This window comes from Oreochromis aureus, linkage group 8 (assembly GCF_013358895.1).
Source record: "Oreochromis aureus strain Israel breed Guangdong linkage group 8, ZZ_aureus, whole genome shotgun sequence".
Taxonomy (NCBI): domain Eukaryota; kingdom Metazoa; phylum Chordata; class Actinopteri; order Cichliformes; family Cichlidae; genus Oreochromis; species Oreochromis aureus.
In genome coordinates this window covers 4103394-4129615 of record NC_052949.1, presented here as the reverse complement: position 1 = coordinate 4129615, position 26222 = coordinate 4103394, and the positions used below count along the sequence as shown (strand labels likewise).

The window sequence follows — 26222 nt, the reverse complement described above, 5'->3', positions numbered from 1 at the left end:
AGAGTAGAAAAGCGCTATATAAGAACCAGTCCATTTACCATTTACCAAAAACAGTGGCGGGCTCTGTACCGAGCTGTAAAACTGGATCATACACAACTAAAGTGGCCTTGAGCTAGTTTGTGACTGAGTCATTTACAGCATTGACTTCATGTGTGAAATGTCACAGCTTCCTTAAAGTATATAAGTTAAAATAACATATGTATTTGCGCAGAAGCAATTTTTTTTTTACAAATAAATATGTACGCATTTTTGCTATGAAATGTAATCATATGTTTTTAAACTTTAGGTAAACATAACTCGATAAATATAAACAGTACTGGCATTAATTGTAAGTATGTAATTGGCCTGTCTTTGCATTGAAGTCACTGGATGTCGCTGTTGCTCCATAAACGCCAGAGCTCATTTATTCTGATTGGTCCTGAAGGGGCTCTGTGTGCGCTAACGGTGCACGTTAAGAGCATCACTTTCCTGCCTTCAGGTGACATGAACAGGCAGGTGACTGTGGTGTCACGATGACGTATTTTCAGTGATCTCTTGAATGCTCCTCGTATGTAAACGAAAGCAAACTGAAGAAGAATGAGAAAAGCACGAAAGCAAATATGTGCATTAGGATCCCGGAAGTCGCCTCGTTTGGATCCTGTTGGGCTGATGTTGCCTTCACGGACTCGAGGTAATCGCTACAACTCTTATTGAGACAGAGGAGCTAATTAACGATTCTGTTAATTTAAGAAAATCTGATTTTTATTAAATATCGCAATAATAAACAATAATTGGACTGATAAAATTTTAAATATGGATTTTTTTTCCAGGATGGTTTTACATGTTTTATCTGTTAAATGTTGTTGAATAGCTTTTATTTTATTTTGTGATATTCCGTTGGTTTTCTCTTATTTTATCTGCATATATCTCTATTTATATTTGTTAGCATATAAAACCCTTATTGTTTATTTGGTATTATTAATGTGCCTTCAATTCGTTTACAATGAATTTATTTATTTGTTTGTTTACTTGTTTGGTGGCATTTTATTTTTTAGCTAACGTGCTTGTAATGCATTCGTAGATACTTGGATAATTTCCATATTTCACATTTCCAATTCTCTTAGTGTTTAACCACAAAACCTTTCATTATTATTTTATTTATTTTATAAAATAATTTATAAAGTAAATTATTTTATTCATTTTTTATTTTTGAAAGGGCTTTTAAAAGAGTTCGTATTCTCGTGTCTGTCCTACAAAAAGTTTTCTTTTTGGGAGGTTTACTAAATATTTGGACATTTTCCATGAAATTGTAGAACAAAAATAAAATCCATATTGCACTATTCCGCTTTATCATCCGTGGGTTTCTTTGAGGGGGCTTTATACGTGGCTTTAGCTTCCTCCCAGTTTTGCACAGCCTCATCTTTACTTTGGATTTACGTATCATTTATTTTCACAAATATTCATACTTGTTTTTAGTACAAACAAATAATGAAACGTGTGTTTGAATTAAACACAATCACAACGTAAGAACTGTTACGCTGGAAGCAGCATGAGCCTGAGTTTTCCGAGCAGCACCTGAACGCAGCGGCCGCACAGCGCTGTGGATGAGGCAGATTGTCCTCCCTGTGGATCCAGGCAGGCAGCAGGTGGCTGGAGACAGAAAAATGGGAAACGCAGACAGCAAACTTAACTTCAGGAAAGCGGTGGTCCAGCTGACAACCAAAACTCAGGTCGGGGTTTGTTTTCTTTTAAAGGTGACATGAGGAAATTTCCGCTGAGCGTTTGACTTTTAGCGTTAGTGGAGATGTGGAGATAAAGTTGGAGTGCCAGATGGCAGCGTACGTCACACAAAGTGGAGAGAAAACCTGAAAAAATCATTGGAGTTATTTCATAAACGAGGATTTTTAAACAGAAAGCAAGCTTCCCTCTCAGAATACGGATTTTTTTCTTTTTCTTATGCAGTTTGAGGGACTCCAAACAGTCATTTTTGACTTTGTCTGTGACGTGATCCTTAAACGGCTTTAATGTGCAGATGGAAATATTAAAGATTGCGTCAGTTTTTGGCCAGCAGTTGTTTCTCTGGCTGACAGGTGTGTTTAAAGGTAACAGGGCTGGACGGGACAGCTGCAACGTTAATCGATTGGTCGAGTGATCGAAACTGCTCCAGGTGGTGTGTGGGTAGTGGTTTGTTGTAGCGTGAAACAGATGTTAGGTCAGCTGCTGGTAAAGCTGGAATCTGTGTGTTTATGGGCTCATATGGATTCTTGTGTTCGAAGCAGAAGTGATTGGTTGATTAGCTGAACTTGACAAATCAGAATCAATTTTCAAGTATATTTATCCTGGGTTAAACCTGCATTGTCTTTATTTTTCAGTGTTGGTCAGACCGAAAGAGATCTTTAAAGAACTTACTTTGTCTGATTAATCGATTGTTTGCTTAGACATCAGAGTCCACAGACACTCCTGCCTGACCTGTCTGTCAGCCTGGGGCTCAGAGCACATCCATGATGTCATCCCACCTCGATCCCACCTCTCGCTCCTCCAGCACACCTCACCGCTGTCTCACATGACTTCCTCATTCAGCACCACAGTTCCTCACTTATTCTTATTCTTTCTCTGATCGACAAAGACACAGTCTAGCTCCTTGTGACCTTCTGTTTACTTCTCCATCAATACTCTCGAAGCGCACTCTGCAGCGCTCTTTCTCGGCATTACTGCTGCTCACTGATCGTCACCTCTCTTCTTAACCTAGCTTCAACAACTCTGTCCCATATCTTCATGCTACAGCTCATCAGCTACATCCCTCTGTGGTGTTGTACACTGACAACTGAGAATTAATGAGATTATGAACACAGAAAAGTACATTCTGATTGGCTAGACTATCAGTGATGGAGTAGCCTCCCCAGAGCTTGGAAAACTTGACAGAGGATGGAACAAAAGGCAGACAACATCCACAGAAGAGCTTTTGGGATGCAAGAGGATTAGAGAGCTGTTCCTGAAATAAATTACGGAAATCTGCCTCAGAGAGTTCAGGCTGTGCTGAAGAATAAAGGCAGTAACACCAAATATTTACTTTCAAGCTCAGAATTGTACAAACTCTGTTTTTGCCTCTTATACCGATGTTTCCATAGGTCACTGCTCCTATTTCCTGTGGAAAACATGAAGAAATGAAGGGTGACTCAAAGCGTTTCAGATCCTTTTATGTGCAGCTCTTTATATTTAACTCTGGAATGATTAATTAGTTATTGGAAAAGAAAAAAAAAACACAAATCAGCAAAGTTATCAATAATGGAAATGATGTTAATTCATTCAGTTGCTTGACAGAGAATTAAATGTGCTGCTGTATGTGAATAATTTGGATAAGCTTGTTGATCTTTGGTTATGTTTTCTGTGGGCCATGAAACAAAAAGGAAAGATCGTACCTTCTCATCAACACAGTCATAATGAAATGAATGTTGCATACTGTTTTCATTTGATGTGTTTAGCAGCAGATAAGTCACAGAGTCATAGCTGCAGTGGTGGTTTTCTCATCACGTCGAACACACACACACACACACACACACACACTGATGTTTGTGTGCGTTTCCTCTCCTGCAGCCCGTCGAAGCCTCAGACGACGTGTTCTGGGATCAGTTCTGGGTCGACTCCTTCACCACGGTTCAGGATGTTTTCGCTCTGGTTCCGGCGGCAGAGATCAGAGCCGTCAGAGAGGAGTCTCCGTCAAACCTGGCAACCCTCTGCTACAAGGTAACCTGACGTCCTCAGGACTGAGCATTTGAAAAAGTCAAGCATGACTCAGTATCAGGACTAAGGGTGTAATCTTCTTGTTTCTGAGTCAGTTTAGAGTTTTGCTCAGACTTACTGCCCTGTGTCGGCCCTCTCTCACATGTTTAAGGCTTTATAGGACGTCTTCTGTCTGATATTATTGCCACCACCTCCGAGGACTTCTGTACGTTGCTTTAGAGCAGCTTTTGTCCATCCTGGATACAGTCGGAACACAAAGGAATGCAGCTGTTTGTTGTTCCCACAGTTTGATGGAAAAGGTCAAACACCATTTATATAAACGCAGAAAAACAGAGAAACTAAGTCTGAAGATTATTTGGTAGTTTAAGGTTTTAAAGGGCAGAGAGCTGCTAAGGTGACTGGGTGAAGGTCCTGTGACAAAAAGATGTGCTTGTAAAAACTCCTGAGGTTTTATTTGGTTCATGTGGAACAGCCCATGCTTTTCACTATGAGCTGAAAGAAGTAGCTGCTGGACAGAAACAGCTGTGAATATTAATGTATTTTAGTGCAGCTACAAAGACTAGCTGGTCACATCTTGCTATTGAAGATTTTATGCATTTATTTGTCATGCATGATGGTCACACTGATTGGGGTTGGGGTCCAAACCCAATTTGCTGACATAGTTTTACACCTACAAGTACGATGAAGTCACGTAGAGTTTAGAAGAATGAGTCGCTGTAATAACAACAACGCTCAAGCTAATGAGTCCACTCACTCATCAGAAGCTTGATGGTTCAGTCCCCTGGTGAAAATAGAATTTTCCAACACTTTTTGTGGCCTTTAAATAAAATCCTGATTGACAGGTAAAACAGGCACCTCGGGTGAATAAATAAGAGCATACTTTTTTCTGTCTTGGTTATTTCATCTCATATTTGCACGATACTTGTGTTGGTTTTTTCCCAGGCGGTGGAGAGGCTGGTCCGGGGAGCAGACTCCGGCTGCCCCTCGGAGAAGGAGCGCCAGACTGTGTTGAACTGCACCCGCCTGCTCACCCGCATCCTGCCCTACATCTTCGAGGACGCAGACTGGAGGGGCTTCTTCTGGTCCACCATCCCCGGCAGAGCGGGGGTACGGCGCTGACGTCTTTTAATGTATTCATCTACGTGGCTGTTTTAGTCTTACCTATACTGGCCATTTGATTTCATTTATTCCAAGTAAAAAGACCAAATATTTGCAGCTTTATTGTCACATATCATTGAAATATGATATTTATATGTTTTACAGGTATTAGTTGTTTCCATTGGTAGCTGATTAAATACTTTTAGTAACTTTTCAATCAAAAGTAGAGACAGAAAAGTCAGAATCTATAGTTCATAAAACTGATCTTTGCAAATGAGGAAGAGGAAGAGGAGGGGAAAGGAAGAAACTTATTTAACACTAGAATTACTGAGCCTTTTTTCCCTGGTGCAAGTCCCTACTACTAGATTTACTGGCCTGTGCAAATTTGCGTAAATTCCCCTGACCTAACACCTCTTGGTACCCCGCTGAGATTTTCACAGGTCGTCAGCTCCATTGTTCTCCTGCTTTTGTTGTGCAAACACACCCTCCCCAACCCCTAACCATGAGAGATTCAAGTTTTTCCTTCCTGCAAGGCTACTTTCCTTCCTTACCTGCCTGCATGCCTGTCCATAAACATATATACACAGAGTTGTACACATATATTTATATATTTATATAGCCACACCTTATATAATATGCATAAAGTCTAGTTATACACACAGACACATCTATATTTATATATACACACACACACATATATATATATATATATATATATATGTGTGTGTGTGTGTGTGTGTGTGTGTGTGTGTATATATACACACACACATATATATATATATATATATATATATATATATATATATATATATATATATACTTTTTGCAATGACAATGCAGATTTTCCACTTGTGGGACAAATAAGTGCAGATTTGCTGTGTGTGTGTGTGTGTGTGTGTGTGTGTGTGTGTGTGTGTGCGCAACATTGGCATTTGTTTACTCAGATCCAAGGCAGGCCAAACTTCTGTGTTACAACCTACATACAAAAGACAGACATTCACAATATATGGGTACACAAGTCTGTTTTATTTCAAAGTGTTTCAAACTTTACATCGCTTGCAGACCCAGTGTCCATCATCCTGCATTTGGCACAGGTGAATTTCTTACATGTTGCACAGGTAAATCTGCTGCGATTCCTGTTGCAGCTCTCTTGCACCTGGCACTGCGTTGTCTTTACAGTCCCTGGCACAGCAGCTGCAGCAGCCTGTCGTGCAAATTTCCTTGTGCTGCATGAATCGGCCATGGTTGCTGAGCTAGAAGACGAGAAACAATCTTCTTTTGCCTGTCCACCCTGTACATGCCTTGTACAAAATGTAGGCATTCACTGCCGCCAGGTCCAGCATATTGTAGAAAACTTTACTGGCCACCTGCGTGTTGCTGATCTTACAGAATACATCCATGTCATTTGGTCCAACACGTCTACACCACACTGTAAAAGCAGAGCGAGAGAGTCATGAGTATATGTTTTTTCTATAGGCCTGTATAGCACACATCAGAAAACATTGTAGCACTGGTGTAAAATTGTACACACATTCACATACCTTCATGTGGTTGTAGTCTGTGATCGTGTTGGGTTTCCTCTTTCTGCCGTCACCGATCGTCACGTCTTGGTGCATGGAACTTAGAACACACACAGTCTTGGTTTTTTTAGGTGCATAAATTGTCAAGGAGACACTGCCACTTCTAAGCACTGAAGTGGAGAATACCTCTCGCTTTGCAGTATCTTTTTTGAGGAAGTTCACGCCGGACTTTATTCACCGTGCCCAGTAATGTTGTTTTGCGCTGCAGCAGTCTATGCTGGCGACAGTGACAGTGAAGTAAAGAAATTGTCCGTTGTGACATTTCTTCCATCATCCAAAAACGGCTCCATCAGTTTCATGACCACGTTCTCTGCCAGCCTCTCTCCTTCTGACGACTGGGGTCCTTTCCCAAGTAAGGAGATGCACTGCAGACATATTTGGTGTCCAAATCCGTGGCCATCCAGAACTTGATCCCAAATTTGTCTGGCTTTGGTTGCAATATACTGGGTGAATGGACAACAAACTTGGTAGGGAACAGCTGTTCATCTATGGTCATGTGTTCCCCTGGTGAAACTCTTAGCACAGTTCTCGTTGAGCGTGTCCAGATGTCGGAGATCGCTGCAAATTTGTCACCCGTTCTGCCCGCGTGTCCCTGTCATCAAATCGAAGGTGTTGCATAATTGAAATGAATCTATCTCGGGCATTGTCTCTTTGATTAGTGGCACCAGAAAACTTTCTGACCAGCAATCCACAATGGCACCAACAGGACACGATTGCTCTTACAAACAGGATTGTCTCTGCCAAATCTCCAGTCGGCTCTCAGGCTTGCTGGGCTCTTACAAACAGGATTGAAATGGGTGCCATAAGTTCATGAACTGCCAAATTCCAGTCCGGCTCTGTTCTGCGGGCTTGATGTACCGTGCACTCTCTGATGGTCTGCAGCATTCCCACGTCTAACAGGCAAAGGAAGCTGGAGCACACTTGTAACTTTACGCTGTCGGAAGATAAACAAATAGAAAATGGTAAATTTACATGAACCTCACTCTAAATGGGTTTATATAAATATCATATCTAATATGGCAGTGACAAACCTTAGCAGACTGCAGTGAAGCACCTGCACTGGGCATTCCAATGTCCTCCTCAACCCACACAGTGCCGTCTTTTGCCGTGGTGGTTCTGGCTGGGCTTCCCAGTACCACGGGCCTCTTCCGTGAGGCATGTTGGGTTCTTGTTCCGCCTCATTTTCAGATTCTTCTGAGGAGGTATCAGTGGCCTGTTGGACAAATGAAACCTCTCCTCCATCAGAATCTGCTTCGTCCATTTCCGGTAAGGCCAAAGCCTGTTGCGTGGAGAGGTTCTTCCTGCGTGGCAGTGATACGGAGGCCATCCTGATGTGTTCTCAGAAATGCGAACAAGAAATGATTCTCCGGCCTGGGTCGGTCTGCTTTTATGCACAGCACAGTGCTGTAGGCAAGCAATGCCACTCCCTCACATACACAGTGACGATGGAACAATGGAAGATCTGTGCTGAGAGTCAAGGAAGGTGTGAATGTGTGTCTTTTATATTTGCAGGTCAGTCAATGTGTGGGATATTTTGTATAGATACGGCAGGCATTTCTGAAAGTTGTAACACAGAGGTTTGGCCTGACTTGGACCATTCTTTCCTTCCCTGCAAGGCTACTTTCCTTCCTTACCTGCAGCGTACTATACCCCATGGTAGTTTCTATGTGCAATATTTCTCATATGCAATATTAGATCTTGTCAATCCTTGTCACTACATTGGATGCCTGGCCATAAACATATATACATAGAGTTGTACATATATTTATATAGCCACACGTTATATAATATGCATAAAGTCTAGTTATACACACAGACACATCTATATATATATATATATATATATATATATATATATATATATATATATATATATATATATATATATATATATATATATATATATATATATATATATATATATATATATATATATGTGTGTGTATATATACACACACACACACACACACACACACACACACACACACACACACACACACACACACACACACACACACACACACACACATAGATAGATAGATATGTGTGTGTGTGTGTATACATACACCAATATTTTTTAATACACGTGTCCATATTTATGTTTCCAGATTGTTTGTATAGTGCACTTTCTATACCTTGCTCTGTCCACTTTTTTGCAATGACAATGCAGATTTTCCACTTGTGGGACAAATAAATGCAGATTTGCTGTGTGTGTGTGTGTGTGTGTGTGTGTGTGTGTTTGTGTTTGTGCAACATTGGCATTTGCTTACTTAGATCCAAGGCAGGCCAAACCTCTGTCTTACAACCTACATACAAAAGACAGACATTCACAATATATGGTACACAAGTCTGTTTTATTTCAAAGTGTTTCAAACTTTTGGTAGGGAACAGCTCTTCCCTACCAAGCATTTTTGCAGCTGGCAACAACGGTCGTGCATTCAATAAAAAATGTGGTCAAAATCTCATGAGTAAGTTGAAGCATTTCTACCAGGCATTCCTGAAAGTTGTAACACAGAGGTTTGGCCTGCCTTGGATCTGAGCAACTCTGAGTGAGCAAATGCAAATGTGCCAGGCCTCAAGGACAATGGGTGGTTTGCACAACAAAAGCTGTAGGAGAAACAAGCTGACGACCTGTGAAAATCTCAGCAGGGTGCTTAACACCTCGGGACTTGCACCAGAAAATAAAAAAAGCCAGTAATTCTAGGGGTGTTGGGTTTAGGGAAGTTACGCAAATTTGCGCAGGATAGTAAATCTAGTGTTAAGAACTCCTGCCACGTCTCAGAAAAAGCAGTTGGAGGAAATCTGTTAGCTTGCAGACAGTTTGTTAGGTTTAATCTGTCGGCTCTGCGGATATCTGAGGACTTGAGCCTCTCTGATACCTCCACCCTTAATAATCTGCGCCGGTTCAAAGCGATGCTTCCATCTGATTTTCAGAACAGACTCTGCAGTGTGAGATGAGATTGCTGATGCTTTGACGTGTCTGTCCAAATCCCTCCTCTCCCTGCTCTCCCCCTGTTTCCCCACCTAGGGCTGCTGGGTCTCTGGTTACCCGGTCGGCAGGGGACCGAAGTCCAAACACTGCCCATATTGTGTCTCCTGCTCTTTCTGGCCAGCGGTTGAATTTAGAAGGGATTGAATGTCTCTTAATGAAAGTGGGGGACTGAAATAAAGTGCAGAGCAGCTGCAGGTTAGAGCAGGGTGATTACTTTGTATTGTATGAATGAAACAACTCTGTGTGGCTAATGGATGGTTGAGCTCTTATATTTGATTATAGATTTATGCTGTTGAAAGATACAAGTGGACAGTGTTTGGAAAAATTTGTGTATGTGGTTTAGAGTTAAATGTGATGACCCATCCATCATTTTCTTGGCTGTTTGCTCAACATGAAGCTTAAACCAGCAGCTAGGTAGCTTAGCCTTGAATAAAGTATAAATAGAAGGGGAAAAATAATTCATCTTTGCAGGACACAAAATGAGACGTAATAAGAATGACTTTTGGTTTATTTGGGTTATGTCCATTATGCATGCTTTTTAAAGTGACAGCAGGTACACTACAGGTGTTCCCTCCATTTTCAGGGATCCTGCTGAGCCAGCCAGTGACTTGAGTCAGTGAATAGCAGTACTCATCTTTTAACCCAAGAAATGACAGAAAAAAGCACATTTTTAGAAGCTGTTTTGTCCACCAAATAAACAAAAAAATCTGACCTTTTTTGACACACTAGACTCACGGGCTACTGAGCTGTCAGTCACACAGAAAAGCTTTACTGTCCTGTGCTTATGGGGACCATAATTTCAAAGATAATCATTGTGCTGTAGTTAATAAAATGTAAAGCTAGCAACTAACCCTGTAAAGTCATCAGGAAATGAATCGCTAAGTTGAAAAAGCAAAGGAATCGAGGGCAATTTTCCCAAAGAAAGATTTCTATAGAACTGGACTTGACCGGAGGAGTCGCCCCCTGCTGGCCATAATTAGGAATCAAGTTAAAGATGATGGGTCATTGGCTTTACACTACAAGCAACTTTGTATATACAGTCTGTCATTTAAAGCAACAAATTGGGACTCAAATTACACACAAACCAACTCTGAAATGGATCCAGAGCAGCACAAAGACAACAAATCAACTTACCAGCAACGACACAATAAAAATGCCATAAAAGTCACAGCCTCAGCTCTTCTCATTCCAGCACTTGGACCACGATGCTGATGATGAAGGTCGGCCTCTGGCTGAATCCCTGCTGCTGGCCATCGCTGACCTGCTCTTCTGTCCCGATTTCACCATCCAGAGCCACAAGAAGAACAGCCCGGTGAGTCTGCAAAGCCCCAGCAGCACTAACCAAGCAAATCATTGAAGTAGCTTCACTCATTATGTAACTGGTCACAGCTGCCTCTCCGTAAGCCTGGTTCTGCCCTATGTTTTTTCCTGTTGAAAAGGCGTTTTTCCTTCTCACTGTCACCAAGTGCTTGCTCATAGAGGGTTGTTTGATTGCTGGGTTTTTGTCTCTTGTCTATTTAATTTCTGAGCTTAGGGTCTTAGCATGGTATTGGCTAATTAGCACTGAAAACACAAAGTTCAGGTAGATAAAGATTAGACATGTAAAAATATTGACTTGAAGGTGGTTTGGAGTTATGCCTTCCAGAGCCGTGGTTTGAAGGAAAACACAGAGCGGTGTTTGCTTTGTTTTAGCTCTGAATCTACAGCCGTGTCAGCACTTTACAGCTCATATAAAAGAAGTAAGCCTGTTATTTGCTCCTGTGGCAGCACCTCTCAGCGCCGTTATCTCTTTACACAACCTTCTCGGGCGGTAGCTCAAGTTAATGAGTGACTCTGTGCGACGCGAGGAGAGGGGCCATGTTTGGAAAGGGTGGAAACGTCTTTATTGTGCTCAGCAAACACTCAGACGTTTGAGAGACTGGGAGGCGATCTCATCAGATGACTCCTTACTCCTCGCTACCTCACAACGAAATGTTAAAATCAGGAAAATTGTGCAGGAGAAGGTGGAAAATAGCCAGCAGCTGCTGTTTGTTTCCACCTGCCCCAGTGACCTCTGAGGCATGAAGCAGGCGTGTGCACAAAGAAACACATGGCTGGAGGGAAACCTCATTTGGGCCTTGAATTTCAGCTTTCACTTCCTGGTACAGATTTAGTGATGCAGAGGTCAAAAGTTGTCTTTGTTGACCTAAGAAAATATGTATTAACTTCCCCCTGCTGGCATCTACAGACCCTCCTGTGTGACAAACATAAAATCTCAACACGGGGAACACTGCGCAGCTCGTAAATGTACTCATGCAGAAAGCTCGCTTGTCTTGTGACCTAAGTAAACACTTTCCTAATGAGTTGATGGTTTCCATTATGGGTTTTAAGCTTTATTTATTAAAACTTCATGTTTTGTTTTTTGTTTTTTATTGGGTTTCCATTTAGAATAAATGAAGACGATAAAGGAAGGTATGCATTACAGCAGCAGTCCCCAAACTTTTTTGCGCCACTGACCGGCCTTTAAGGTGTCGCGGATAAATACAACAAAATAAAATCATACGACCGAGACAGAAACGGTGGTATTCTGTAAATATAATAATAAACCCAAATTCACTGTGTAATTGTGTAACTTTATTAGCAGCGTGCTCCTGAAATGCGCCAACAACATTGAGAGTAACATCCTCCTCTCTGCCCCTTAATGCTCTCTGGTCGCTATGGTAACATGTAAATATTTATTTCAAAATAAGACACACAACTACAACACGGGAAAAGACCCAGGGAAACCGAGTTAACGATAAAAACCCTGAAAAACATAAATTTCACACCCGAGCCTCAACTCTCGCTGCCCAGTACCAAACGACTCCGGCCCCGGGATACGGGGATAATGAGCGTCCCTCGGTCACACTGTCTGATTTCAAGAAGAATGAGATGACAAAATTGCTCAGCTCGAGGCCTCTCCGTGCATACACTAAACAATGGGTGACGTAAGGCCTGCTATGTCCATCTTTCACATACAGTCTGTGTCTATCCTATGCTCATCTGAATAAAAGGCTTCAGTGACCTGCTTCCTTTTTGTTACACTTTCAGATGTCTGGGGTAGGTCCCGTCCCATACTTGGTTAAAAGGTCTAAAATAACTTCCTTTCGTAAAGTGACTTGTGCTGAGCGGCTATGCGGTTGGCGTTTGACACCAGTGAATTTCGCTGTGTGGCGTACGTGGCACTGTCAGTTCACTTACAGCGGTAGCACCTTGTCACATCTATTCATAAAGCTGTAGTTATCTCTGGGGAGGTGTTACATGCAGATATTGTCAGCGGAGGGCTTAGCTTGGTCCATTTGTTGACTTGCATGGTAGAAGTAGGTGTGAACACAGTCCCGGAGCTCTGTTTAGACCTCCAGCTACAGCTGTGGACAAGAATCCACATCTGTGAGTAAATGAGGCCAACACTCCACACACCGCCTCTCCCTCCACGTGTGAGGAGGGGGGAGGAATGCTGAGTGTGTGAGAGAAGCTCTTGGCGTCACAAACACACACCGAGACAGTACATTCCCATAAGTCAAGCTCCACTTTTCAGTGACCTCTGTGGCCCCGCCTCGAGAACGACCGTTCCTGCAGAGCTCACGTTTGCAAAGCTGATATCAGAGAACTTTCAGCTTCAAGTCAATTCATAATCAGTTATCAAACCTGTCGTCAGTTCAGCTCTGGGGGCCTTCGGGAGGTGAATCAGGCCCTGATCACTGAATTTTTTACCTGTTGTCTCTGCTGCAGGATACAGCTGATGATATACGAGCCATAGACAGCTGTGAGTACATCTGGGAGGCGGGTGTGGGCTTTGCTCAGGCACCTCCTCTCAACTACCTCCACGACCTGAACAGGTGAGACTGCAGCATCCTTTCAGTGCTGGTTATCGCAGTGTTGGCTGAGGTTACATGTATGTAATCAGTACTGATTTGGGCCCCTGCACATGTGGAACTAATGCAAAAAGAAATGTAATCAGAATTAATGTGCCTGGGCTGAGCATCTCTGTGCGAAATTTTGGGTAAATCAGTTTGAGTGAATTCAGTCACATCCATATCCAACCAGTCTTAGCTCCACCTCTGCATCCACACTCACCCCAAAGAGGCCGTTGCTTTGGGAAAATCCACAAGAGACTAATAGACGAAACAATGTTTGTTTCCTGTATGCAGTGACAATTACAGCTGTGCTGCTGAATTTAATCTTCCAAAATGATTGACCCCAGATTAGACATCAGTACAGATTCCTGATTATAATCATTCATCTGCTGTCTCGCAAATTCAGTTTGTATCAGGCTGAATTCACCTACTAACATCCCTCCATCCTGTGCTAACGCCCTCTCCAGGACAGAGCTGCTGAAGTTACTCCTCACCTGCTTCTCAGAAGCCATGTACCTTCCTCCTTCCCCTGAAAACAAAGTCCTCAACCCCTGGATCTCCTTCTTCTGCTCCACAGAGAACAGGTGACTTTATATCTGGCAACAGCTCACCAGACAGAGTGAGAGAACTTCTCTCCTGTTGAATTTCACTCTCTGCTTCTCTGTTTTGACGTTTCATTTATTTGAAAACCCCAAAATTTTGTAGCTGTGAATTCAGCCTAGTAGTCTTAAAAACTAAAGTCAGTGAGTAGATTTAAGGAGTGTTTGTAGGTCTGTGTACACTGATATTTGCCATACAGAGCGGGGGTATACACCACCGCAGCCTTTCATTCATCCTCGCTGAGCTTGTGCAGACTCACCTCCACCTGTTTTTCACAGACACGCCCTGCCTCTGTTCACCTCCCTGCTCAATGTGGTGTGTGCCTACGACCCCGTGGGCTATGGCATCCCGTACAACCACCTGCTGTTCTCAGACTACCGGGAGCAGCTGGTGGAGCAGGCAGTCCAGATCCTTATCGTCACCCTGGAGCACGAGGCTGGCTCGGCCGCCAGCGCCGCCCTCCAGGCCCTGGACCCCTCAACATCCCCCTCAGCTGAGGAGGAGCAAGAGGTACATACAGTGAGTAATTAATACATGTATATACAAGTATATTTTTTAGTTTATGATTTAAAAAATAAACACTGATGTTGATTTATTTTTCAGCCTGGTGGACCTGACAACCTGTTTGTGAATTATCTCTCCAGGATACACAGAGAGGAGGTACTCTGAAACAGCCAGCCGTTCAGCAGCTAACAGCATGATCCTGTGGGATGTTTATGAGTGTGTGTTCTCTTTGTTTGTTCATCAGGACTTGAGCTTTGTCCTTAAAGGTCTGGCTCGGCTGCTTAACAACCCCCTGATTCAGACTTATCTGCCCCGATCCACCAAGAAGATCCAGTTCCACCAGGAGCTGCTGATCCTCTTCTGGAAATTCTGCGACTTCAACAAGGTGCGAGCACGAAATGCAACAGGAAGCCAGGGGATTCACAGGAAATGAGAATATTTCATCAATAAAAAAAGCTGCCTATGTGCAACCACGGTGGCCAGGTCCTAGTGACTAAATGTGGAGAGGACGGTGTGTTTGTATGGGACATTACTGATGCTGACTGAAGTTCTTACTGCTAAACAGATAAACGAGCGTAGGCGTGTCCCTCACGTGTACCCCCCTCATTCAAAACATAGTATTTAAATGGCAGAATGGGGAAAAGGAAACAATCAGGAGAAATGAGAACATTTCAACACAGTCTGTGGTAAAATGCTGCCCCCTGCTGGTGAAGGCTTTGATTACATAAACACCATCATGGTTGTGTGTTTTCTTTTTTATGATTAGTGTTTATTTTGAGAGTAAAGTGGAAATTTTGAGATAAATTTTGAAGTAGTCGTAGTTCGAGAATTAACTCAAAATATTTTTTTGATTTTATTTTCTAAAATACTGTTTCAACTTTAATCTTGAAGTAGTAATTTCACTTTTTTGTAAAAAAAAACAAAACAAACTTTATTCTCAAAATAAACAAGAATAATTGAAAAATTTGAATCATTCTCAGTTATTTCTTAATATGGCCTTAGTTAAGGGTTTTGCATAAAGTGAATCATCTATAACTTAATCTTACATTAAATGATGTGATAAAAAGACAAACAGTGACCGTAGTAAATCATGTACGAATTACATGTTTTGTAGGTTTAGAAGTCGAGCTAATACTGATGCAGTTGTATGTGTGATGGAGTGAAGTGGAGCAAACAAGTCAAACCTGATTTTGTTGTTTTTGTGTTTTAGAAATTCCTCTTCTTTGTCCTTAAGAGCAGCGACGTGCTGGACATGTTGGTTCCCATCCTCTTCTACCTGAACGATGCCCGAGCGGATCAGTGTGAGTCACGTCTCCGTGCGTGCGCGCGTGTGTGAAACATTAAATATAATTCTGTGTAAACTGTCATTGCTCACTGTATTTAAAAACAAAATAAAACCTTTCCGCCTGTGTGTGTCTGCAGCTCGGCTCGGCCTCATGCACATCGGTGTCTTCATCCTGCTGCTGCTGAGCGGAGAAAGAAACTTTGGCGTCCGTCTGAACAAGCCGTACGCTCTCCGTGTGCCCATGGACATTCCTGTGTTCACAGGAACCCACGCCGACCTGCTCATAGTGGTGAGAACTTATAGCGTGAAATAAATGAGAGAATCTGTTTCTTTCATTTATCCACGAATGAGGACAGAAAATTCTGTGTTTGGTAGAAAGAAACCGAGGGATGGAACGCAATCTTGGGTCACCTGATAAAACATGCCCGGCTTTATTGGCTTTCTGGGTAATACTGAAAACTACTAACTGGACATTTCAGTCAGGAAAGTTTTAACCTCTGTAACAGATCAAGAAAGACGCGGTCCGTTTTGTGTCTAGACCAGGGGTGCAAACTCCAGTGCTCGGGGACCGGTGTCCTGAAACTCTTCCATGTGTCCCCGCTGCAGCACTGCTGCAGCACAGTACATTTTTCCAAGTGTTTGGAAAAATGTACTTCTAAAAGTACTTTTATTGCACCATGTTCATTCACTCCTGAGCGTCTGTAACATGAATCAAGTGGCTGAACTGCCTCCTCAGCATGCAGTCAGGTTCGTTAGAGTCTTGCTAATGACCTACTAATTTTATTCAGGTGTGTTGCAGCAGGGACGCATGGAAAAGTTTCAGGACAGCAGCCTTCAGGAACTGGAGTTTGACATCCGTGGTCTAGACTCGATATAAAAGATGGATGTGTGCAGGATTCTTATACAGTTATCAGCTAATAATAGCAAACTTGGTTGATGATGTATATGCACAATTACATTATATTTAATTGGTGATAAGTGAATAATAAGATTCACTCACACTTGTTTTTATTTGTGAGATAGATTTTTCTCTACAAGGGCCTGATATCCACTTACGAGGACATTTTACTGCCCCTGTTCTATCAAAATTTGAAAACGAATGTCCTCATATGTGGATCTCATTTTTCTCAGAAACAAAAATTAGGTAAAAAAAAAATCTGGTAATTCTTTGTTTTTGTATTATCAGGTCCCAATCAACCCAAATAGCAAAAAATAAAATCAAAATATGCATGCCATGAAAGAGTTCGGGTCTTAGGAGGTTAAGCTTTGCCAGTATCCGTGGATGGTTCCTGTTACTGCAGCAGGTATTAAATTATTGCAGAAAGAAAGACTTCTGCAAAAACGAGAAAATCAACAACCACAAAAAACAAAACAAAAACTTGGATTGATCTGATTTTGTGACTTTATATTATAAATACACTTTAATTTGACCCGGAATAAAACATTTTTCCCTCTTTTTAATTGTAACTAAATGTCATGTACATTCTGGTCTTGCATTTTCAATTAAATGTTCTCCTAAAGATCTCAGAACATCATAGTTTTTTGCATTTTTATAAGGCAGGCATGATATTTTTTGTGGTTTGATCTTTTAATGAAAACTAGTTTTTTGAAGCTTGAGCATTTTTAGTTTTGTTTTCAGTCTCCACTGAGTTTGTTCCTTGTACTTTGTCATGTTTAGATCTTCCACAAAATCATCTCCAGCGGACACCAGCGTCTCCAGCCTCTGTTCGACTGCTTGCTCACCATCATAGTGAACAGTGAGTATTACAGTGCAAATGCTGCCCTCTGGTGGAGGAGCAAACCAGCTGTTTGAGCCTTGGGCTGACCTTTTGTGATTCCACAGTTTCACCTTACCTGAAGAGCCTGTCCATGGTGGCAGCCAACAAACTGCTCCACCTCCTGGAGGCCTTCTCCACGCCCTGGTTCCTCTTCTCCTCGCCCCAGAACCACCACCTGGTCTTCTTCCTGCTGGAGGTCTGCAACAACATCATCCAGTATCAGTTTGATGGTGAGAACGCAGACACGGGCTCATCAGTTTGCAGGTCATTACTTTTGCCCACATGAAAATCTGAACCCTCCTTTCACAGGTAACTTCAACCTGGTGTACGCCATCATCCGTAAGCGAAGCGTCTTCCACCAGCTGGCCAACCTGCCGTCCGACACGGCGTCTATTCAGAGGGCCCTGCAAAAGAAGAAGAGGACGGGAATCTCTAGAACGAACTCTGTAGAGAATGAGTCCATGGAGGGCTCCAGACCTGCTGTACCTGCCGAGCCAGGCACACTCAAAGCCAGCTTGGAGGCCACTCCAGGTAGGAAGTAAGATTACTGCAAACCAGTAAAGGTGCATGCGGTGGACATTCAAATAACAAGGAATTTTACCATTGTTAAGGTTTATTTTGATATTTCACTGAATCTTTTGCTTGTTTTCTGTCTTCTTTCACTGAGAAAAAAACACTTCAACAGAAAAATAAAATGACTACAAAGAGACAAAAGATGACCATAAAAAGATGCAAAACAACCACAAAGAAATGAAAATGTCACAAAACCCCAGTGTAGATAAAATCAACACTTTCCATCTGGGTGTTTTGCCCTTCTACATGTTGATGTCCAGGGCTCAATTTTATAACCTGAAACTGTAGTTTCGGTATTAATGGTTGGAAAAAAGGCCAATGTTTTGCCCCCTAGCACGGCACAGTCAGTCAGGCACGACTACCAGCACACTGCCTGTTTGCACTTAAAACATGCAGCACAGCAGAGCAATGGTGACCCTACGCCTCAGCATTGTGTATCTTCATGTGGTCTGATACTCGCGAGGAGGCTGGAGCCTATCCCAGCTATCATAGGACGAGAGGCGGTGTACACCCTGGACAGACCGCCAGTCTGTCGGAAGGCTAAAGCAGAGAGTCGGACAACCGTTCACACTTGCATTCACACCTATACATCATTCCAAATCACTAGTAACTGCATGTTTTTGGGAGGAAGCCAGAGTACCCGGGGAGAACATGCAAACTTTACCTTCGGAGCTATTACCAGTCTATCTCTATGGTTGACGTCAGACATGAAAATATTGTCAGCATCTTCACTTAATTCTAGCAGAAAAGTGAATATAGGCATTTTCCAAAACGTCAAACTGTTCCTTTAAAGGCCTTCGGCATGTCATTAGGTGCTGCGCTGTGAAATTAGTCCTTGCAAAGTGTTGATTGTGTTGTGTGTTGTAGGAATCGATAAGATAACAGAGAAGTCTCAGGTGAGTCAGGATGGAACGATGGTCACTCTGCCACATTCGGACTCGCCGCACACGTCGACTAAAAGCGGCATCGCAGCCGGAGCCAGCGACAGCGAGTCCAACTCTGAGAGAGATCACGAGGTGAGCAGATGGCTCGTCTCTCTCACACACACACACAGAAGTTTAGTTGCTTCTTTCTGCAGTTAAAGTGTTTTTTTTTTTTGGTGTAAGGTTAACCGCACGCAGTCGGAGTCAGCGAGGAGTCGACTGTCGAGCGTCTCATCGACGGCCGCGTGGAGCGCTAACTCAGACTGGGTCAGAACAAATCCTTCATCTGCTCACATTTACCTTCTACCTTCTGTTCCGTGGGTGTATTTTCTGTCATGTGACGTCCTCCATCATTTACCTGGCGTCAGGTCTCCTCATGGAAGGCCAAACTTCCCCTACAGACGATTATGAGGTTGCTCCAAGTCCTGGTTCCTCAGGTGGAGAAGATTTGCATCGACAAGTAGGAAATCCCTCAGATTTTAAACTGAAAGATGCATTATGTGATAACTAATGTCTGTATTAGTTAACGAGCAGCACCAGGCAGGGTTGGAAGAAATGAACTAAACTGCCTTAATGCAAAGTTTTCATCTGTGACCTGGAATTTTTTGTGAATCATACACTGCAGCTCCAGAGTTTCCAAAAAAGCTGAAAAATTTTTTTTTGCTCTACAGTTTTTATCAGAATTCCACATTTTTGAAGCAATCGTGTTTAGAGACAGAATGACACGCACACATGCAAACACTACCAAAAACATGCAAGCTCCTTGGTGGGGGGTAAATGTTGAATTGTGAAGCTTTACTTTCTGCCTGCAGTTGTTTTGTTTGACCTGTAAGCTTCACTTTTACATCTAATCTTTAAAAACATCAATTAAATGTAAATGACCTAAACTTAGTGTCTGTATGACATTTAATACAACGAACATACATGTAAGTTACACTCCAGATTTGAAACCGACTCGTGCAGGAGTGTAGCAGGTTCACTTTGATGCGCCATATAAATAAGAGTTTATTAAACATATTGATAAATAAAACAGCATTTTTCACATACAAGTTACTTTTGATGCTTAGACGTTAGACTTATTTGCAGTGTCATGCAGTTTATTGTTGTGCTCAGGGGTCTGACTGACGAGTCCGAAATCCTCAAGTTCCTGCAGCACGGCACACTCGTGGGCCTCCTGCCCGTCCCCCATCCCATCCTCATCAGGAAGTACCAAGCCAACGCCGGCACAGCCATGTGGTTCCGCACATACATTTGGGGAGTCATCTACTTACGGTAAATAAACCTGCCTGTGTTCTTCGGGACGTGTTCATCTATTAGCTTTTTGTTTATTTTTTCTTCTTCCTGCAGTAATGTTGACCCTCCGATCTGGTACGACACCGACATCAGACTGTTTGAGATCCAGAGGATTTAGAGGAGCTGCCGGTTTATCTTCCTCACACCTGAACTGTTATTAAAAATTCTTAATGCCAAGTTATGTAAAGATGAAGAATGTGTAAATGTTGGAAAACCTCAAAATAAAAGGAAAAATGACAGTATCTGGCAAACTTGTGAGTTTTATAGGACATTTATTTATTTTACCAAAAATGTGAGTGCTTGCTGCTCCAATGTCTGATGACAGGAAGGTAAAAATCTTAAGAATCTCGTCAAAGATCCCGTGGACCTGAATCTGCTGCTCTATAAATAAATCTGCCTAAAACTTGAAAAAAGAAGATCTTTAAAACCTTAAATATATATGAGGACGCACAGGCCAGAAGACTCAGAGGTGCTGTCATCTCCATATTTTAAACAATATGAAGTTTGATGATGGGGGGGGGTGAGCTTGTTCTTGAGTTAGATTATGTGTTCAGTAATCAGTTTTTGGTTTTGTGCAGTCTAACAGGGATGGAGTCTGTGCGTGTCATGCAGAGATGAGCAGCTCCATTAAAGCTGCCACGGAGTGCATCCTGTAGAAGACGCTGAGCGGTTGACCCAAATTCATCATAATAAACCAAGTGGTGAAGCCGAAGAACTCTTTTCCTAGGCCGTTCTCGAACTGCGGGTGGACTCCAAATGCAGGAATCAGCCACAGCTAAAGAAGAGGGAACATCGTGTTATATAAATACTGAACATTTTTAAAATATTCTTTCAAAACAGGTTCATAAAACACAGGAGTACCATGATATTTGAGAGAATGAGGAAAGCGCAGATCTCTTGTCTCACTCTTTTGGCCCAGGGCTTTGTCGCCTCCTGCTCCTGGACAGTAGGGGGCGCTGATATTTTGGCCTCCAGTAGAGAAATATCTGTCTTTTTGTTCTCTTGTGCTTTTTTCTTCAGCTGTAAAAGAGTTTTTATATATGAAACATTTTAATGACTCAACACATCAGTAAAATGTACAGGAGCTCTGAGGTGCACAAAAAGAACCATTTCAGAACATATTAATAAGCAAAATACAGAAAACAATAAAAATTAGAAAATACAAAAGAAAGCAGCAAAAGTAATCCCAAAACATGACAGAAAACCAATAAAACTGCAATATTTCAGAAACTAAGATGACATTTCAGAAAAGGTTATTTAGGACAAGATAACAATATTAAAAATGTTACCATACAAAGAAAAAAAAAAAGAATACCTTGAAAATACTGCTCATCTGCTTCTTCTTCTTCTTCTTCTTGATGCTGAGGTGTGGGTGCCTGTGGAGGCCTTCGATGATGAAGATGTTCTGGAGGATGAGCTCCAGCAGACTCAAGAGGGAGTAGGACAGATCCAGGTCCCCCAGAGGGCCATCGGTGCCTATGCCCAAAGCTGCCACCACGGAGAAGTAGGACAGAGCGAGCTGGCCCAGGGCCGCCGCCATCAGGAGGACCACATCCAGCCTACGAGAGGGATTGGGCCCAACTTCACGTGCCCTCCTCTCTAACCTTTGGACTACTAGCCCGACCAGTGAGCACAGAGACATGATGGGCATGACGACTAGATGATAGCCATAAAATATGAAGAAGGCGGTGAGGCGAAACTCCGGCTGGCTCACATAGACCTGATAGAGAACGAAGGCAGTCACTCCTGCAGCAAGAACCAGGCCCCCAAACACGAGGCCCAGTGTGATCCCACCTGTGCACACAATATATAGGGTCTTCTTCTCAGTGACATGGTGATCTGGACCCGTTATGCGGCCCACGTTCTTCCACATCACGTAGATCAAGCAGCCTGCCATGAGGTAGTATTCTATGTTGAAGGGAAAAAGGATTTCGAAGCCCTTCCTGAAGCCGAGGCAGGCTGCGCTCGCATTGCACTGACAGGTTGAATTCCCTGCAGGAAGGAAGAGAACTTTAAATACATTCCTTTTAGCTTTGCATACATCTTGCAGCTACATTAGCAAGTCGTGTGTCATAAATGAATAAAACGAGCTCAACCATACAAACTTAGGATCCTGAGTGAATGTGGCCTTTCTTGCAGTATCTACCTGCTAACTCCAAGCTGTCCCCACCAGGTGGGATTGTGTCGTCATCAGCGAGGCCGTTTCGTTTTCCCAGCTCGATCTCCTCGTGGATGTTGTCCTCTGTCACGGCGTTCAGCCACAGCAGTAGATCAGTGGAGAGGATCATCATAAGTCCAGACCTGCAAACCTGAAGTTAGAAATCTCTTTCTCAAAGTAACACGTGTATGAAAAAAAAGATGCATGATTGCATGATACATTAAATTTAGTAATGTGCACCTTGTGATCATCTTGTGTTTGTGAATGCAGTCTTTGGAGTGAGCCCACAGTAAATATGTCTACAAAAGGAACAAAAGTGCAGTTATTCAAAAAGGACACACCCGAAATGACAACAAGTCTGTTTTCAAGTCAGGGAGGGTGGAGAGGAAAGGTGGAGTTATGTAACAGAAAACATCCGACATATGACCTGAAATCTTAACGTGAAAGGGACAAAGATGAGCCCGAGGAAGAGCGCCTGACTTAAAGTGAACAGCAAAAAAAATGGGAAAAGTTTAGTTTGGCTCCCTTAAAGGTTTGAGTTGAGAGTTAATCAGTTACTGTTTTTTCCATGAATAAAGTTATGGAAAAAAAGTCAAAATTATGAAAGAAAAAATTTTAATTTCATAAAAATTACCAGGACAATTACTGGTTTCTGCTGTTTCACAACATTAATGTGTACCTAACTGCCAGTGTGTCAGCCTCTCTATCACACTTGATTTAGTCACTAAACATGATGACATTAATGAAATAAGTAATAAGCGATATCTGAGACACCGTTTTTATAACTAGCATTATTAAAAAATGGTTTTTGGTTCAAATGCCTGCTGTCAAAGCTGCATCCTTCTACTAGAATCCTCAGTGGACCCAAAAGCCTTTCCTTATAATAAGGATTATTTTGAACTCAAAATCATGCAAAGCTACTCTAGTAGAGCTCAAGAGTGAAAATATGGAGCTAGAAATTAGCAGAATAGATCTGGTCACAGAAATAATTAGATGATGGTTATTAGCAATATCTGCTCACTCACTGGAACAGCTGCAGTCTCCTACAGTCTGTGACTGCACAGTAAATTACACATAAAGTACATAGATTTAACTTAAGTTAAATCTAAGGCAGAAGTGCCTTAAACCCACTTCTCTTTTTTTTTCCTGATAGAAAAGGAAGTCCACCTGCATGTAAGAGAAAATTAGCATAATGTTCACCTGAAGTTGGACCTGAGATCAAGTTTTAATCATTCATTTCATCAGTTTCAGGTCTTAATATCTAATTGAGAAGTTCCTAATCTCTGCGTTTGCTGCATATTTGTCACACTTAAACCTTTCAGATCAAACTCATTTTAATATCAGACAAAAATAGCACGAATAAATACAAAGTATTTAGGCAGCTGTGCCCAAAAGTCATTTTGGATGTTTCTGTGGTTGCTTTGTGTTCTAATATCTAAGGACAATTTAGTCATCCAGGTTTATAAAGAAAATAAATAAGTGATCGGTTTTTGCGATTGTAATTCTACTGTTGAACCTACATAAACTCAATCCAGTCCTTTTTAGCAAATATAAAAAAAAAAAAAATCTTTAAAGAACTGTGATTTGATACGTCTCAGTTTCTGCTGTCCCTCTTGACCGGACTTAACAAAAAATAAATCTGAATAAATAATCTTGAGAACGCTATTAATGTGAAACAATTTGGCAAGAAGAAAAAGCTCTGCGCGATTCTAAACAGAACTGCATTTTATACCACACCACCAATAACTATAATGTATTATTTGTGTAAGAAATCTGCCTAGAAACAAACAAGGAAAGAACACCGTTGAGATTGTTAAAGAAAGCAAGTTGCAACTGTCAGTAAATACTATTTTCTCCCTCTGTTAACATACGCGAGGCTCTTTCGGGCTCTTTCAGGTGCTTAGCAACTCAGTGTAACTCACAACGAACCAATTTATACCTCATAAATATCCTCATCACTTTTTCCCCCTTAAAATCCAGACTTGTACTTCATTTATGTATTTCCATGCACTTTTTATTCTGAGTGCAATTATTACAGTATTAAAGTAATAAAAAAATCAGCAGCTGCAACATGAAAGATATACGCACATCAATAAATTCATACATTCAGCCCAATAATTGCCTATCGTGTACATGAAGTGTCATTTCACGAGTACAGTCACTTTAAATGCGTTTCGATATACAACCTGTGATCTGCTACGCTGCTTAAAGGGATTTTAATGTTTACTTAAGTAAAAAGTCCAGGTACTTTTTTCACTTTGCAAAAGAACTGTGCATCACAAGGTTATGTTTCACTTTTTATGAGCTCCACTTTTCACCGCCTATCGTGAGCTTGAAAACTGTGGTTTGTGCACCGTTTTTACACACTTCTTTATAATCTGACTAAATATTCAGACTTCCTGTGCCCCCTGGATGCGCTGGGCACCTCCCCGGCATTGATCCACCTGTCGAAACGCCGAGGTCACGTGACGTTGTCGTTTTGACCCACGTGTCGGAGCAGTTTACCACTGCGCTTCTAAACTCGACCCGGTGTCGAAATGTGAATATCCCGAGCGACCCATCCCTGCTCATCGCACGGATTTAAGCACCAACACAAACGCCTTCCTTTATTTTGGCTTCACTTTTTCTGGAGAAAACTTGCTTTTTAAATGCTGTCCAGTCGTCCAGTATTTGGAATGTCATGACTAATCTCATCATTTTCTTGATTTGGAGTCAACAGGTAAAACTGGCTGAAGTGCAGGTGATATAATCCCTGCAGCAGGATGCCTGCTGACCGGTGTTGCCTATTGGCCACAGAAATGAGAAAGTCTTCGGTTTTCATGTTAGAAATTTGATCCTTTTACTGAGTTTCTCTTCATCAAATGACTTGAACATCTTTGAATCAGATAGTGAAATAAAATATTTAATTTCATGAGATGACTGATTGGTCTAAGTGCAGAAAAGAAAAGCACTTTTTTTCTGTTTAGCTGCAGCATTTTCCTGCACTCTCAGTAACAACTTGCACCAGTTCTCCAGCCTGCCTTCGGATTTTACCTGCAGAGTGAGAAAAGGAGCCTCCATGAACGGTGAAATCAGCGTTGCAGCAGGCTTACACTCCCTCGTACTCATCAAATAACCGACCCTGAAGACGAACAGCAGCAGGCTGACGGCAGCAAAGAGCAGGAGGGCCACTGCGACATGAAAGCGCTGTTAGAAAGTCCAAACGCACCGTGTGAGCAGTCTGCTTTGAAGATCGAACACGGGAACTTACCGATGACAGGGACCCCCCCGGCGTGGTGGTCTCTGTGCGGGCTTATATCCGGATGTCTTCTGGCCCACAGCAGGTACCAGAACATCCAGATCAGGCTGATCCCCATGAGCACCAGCAGGAACACCTCAGGCTCCTGGTGGCTCAGACCCTCGGGGTTGAAGTTTTCGCCGACCACCAGAGCGGTTCCCAGCAGCACCACATTGAGACCCACCAAACCAGAGATTAGACGTCTCCCACTGGGAACCCACAGCAGCACCGGGTCCAGCTCCTGTTCATGAGTCTGATGATGGTCTAAACTCTGGAGCGGTTCATCACTAGTGGGATTTTCAGGTGTCCCACAGACGGTATCCAGCTCTAAGTCTCCAGCATCACGATCCGTGCTCATGCTTTTTCCTCTTGTCTTCAAAAGACACTTGTTTCCTTTCCTTTCAGCTGAACTTCAGCGTGGAGACATGCGTCCGACAGGGCGCGACAGTCCTCTAATGCGCCTTCCCACGGCTCCCAGACGGCCGTAGGTGTGGTCATGATTATAACACACCTACACAGGAAATGCATCATATTTACTTTGCAAACTGGTCCTTTATTCACCTGCT

At 42.3% G+C, this 26222-nt stretch overlaps 2 protein-coding genes across 3 annotated transcripts; one reads left to right on the top strand and one right to left on the bottom strand.

The window, feature by feature from the left end:
* The first annotated feature begins 1544 nt into the window (after positions 1 to 1544).
* hid1b (HID1 domain containing b) lies at positions 1545 to 20460 on the top strand. 2 transcript variants are annotated; one of them, XM_031750415.2, is made up of 19 exons: positions 1545 to 1709; positions 3574 to 3723; positions 4663 to 4827; positions 10583 to 10702; positions 13141 to 13247; positions 13733 to 13849; positions 14144 to 14375; positions 14469 to 14525; positions 14614 to 14754; positions 15580 to 15670; positions 15792 to 15943; positions 17333 to 17411; positions 17498 to 17662; positions 17742 to 17963; positions 18873 to 19021; positions 19112 to 19195; positions 19297 to 19388; positions 20042 to 20200; positions 20276 to 20460. In XM_031750415.2, exons 1-19 carry the CDS (start codon positions 1584 to 1586, stop codon positions 20337 to 20339), a joined length of 2472 nt encoding a protein of 823 aa, XP_031606275.2. In that variant the 5' UTR covers positions 1545 to 1583; the 3' UTR covers positions 20340 to 20460. The 2 variants fall into 2 exon arrangements, with proteins under 2 accessions (XP_031606275.2, XP_031606274.2); XM_031750414.2 differs by having other exon boundaries at positions 14144 to 14384.
* A 38-nt stretch (positions 20461 to 20498) lies between these two features.
* LOC116328611 (proton channel OTOP3-like) lies at positions 20499 to 26128 on the bottom strand. The gene is made up of 7 exons (XM_031750435.2): positions 25630 to 26128; positions 25413 to 25549; positions 22620 to 22678; positions 22368 to 22522; positions 21537 to 22213; positions 21083 to 21241; positions 20499 to 20996 (listed from the first exon to the last, which is right to left on the bottom strand). Exons 1-7 carry the CDS (start codon positions 26012 to 26014, stop codon positions 20826 to 20828), a joined length of 1743 nt encoding a protein of 580 aa, XP_031606295.1. The 5' UTR covers positions 26015 to 26128; the 3' UTR covers positions 20499 to 20825.
* Positions 26129 to 26222: the final 94 nt, after the last annotated feature.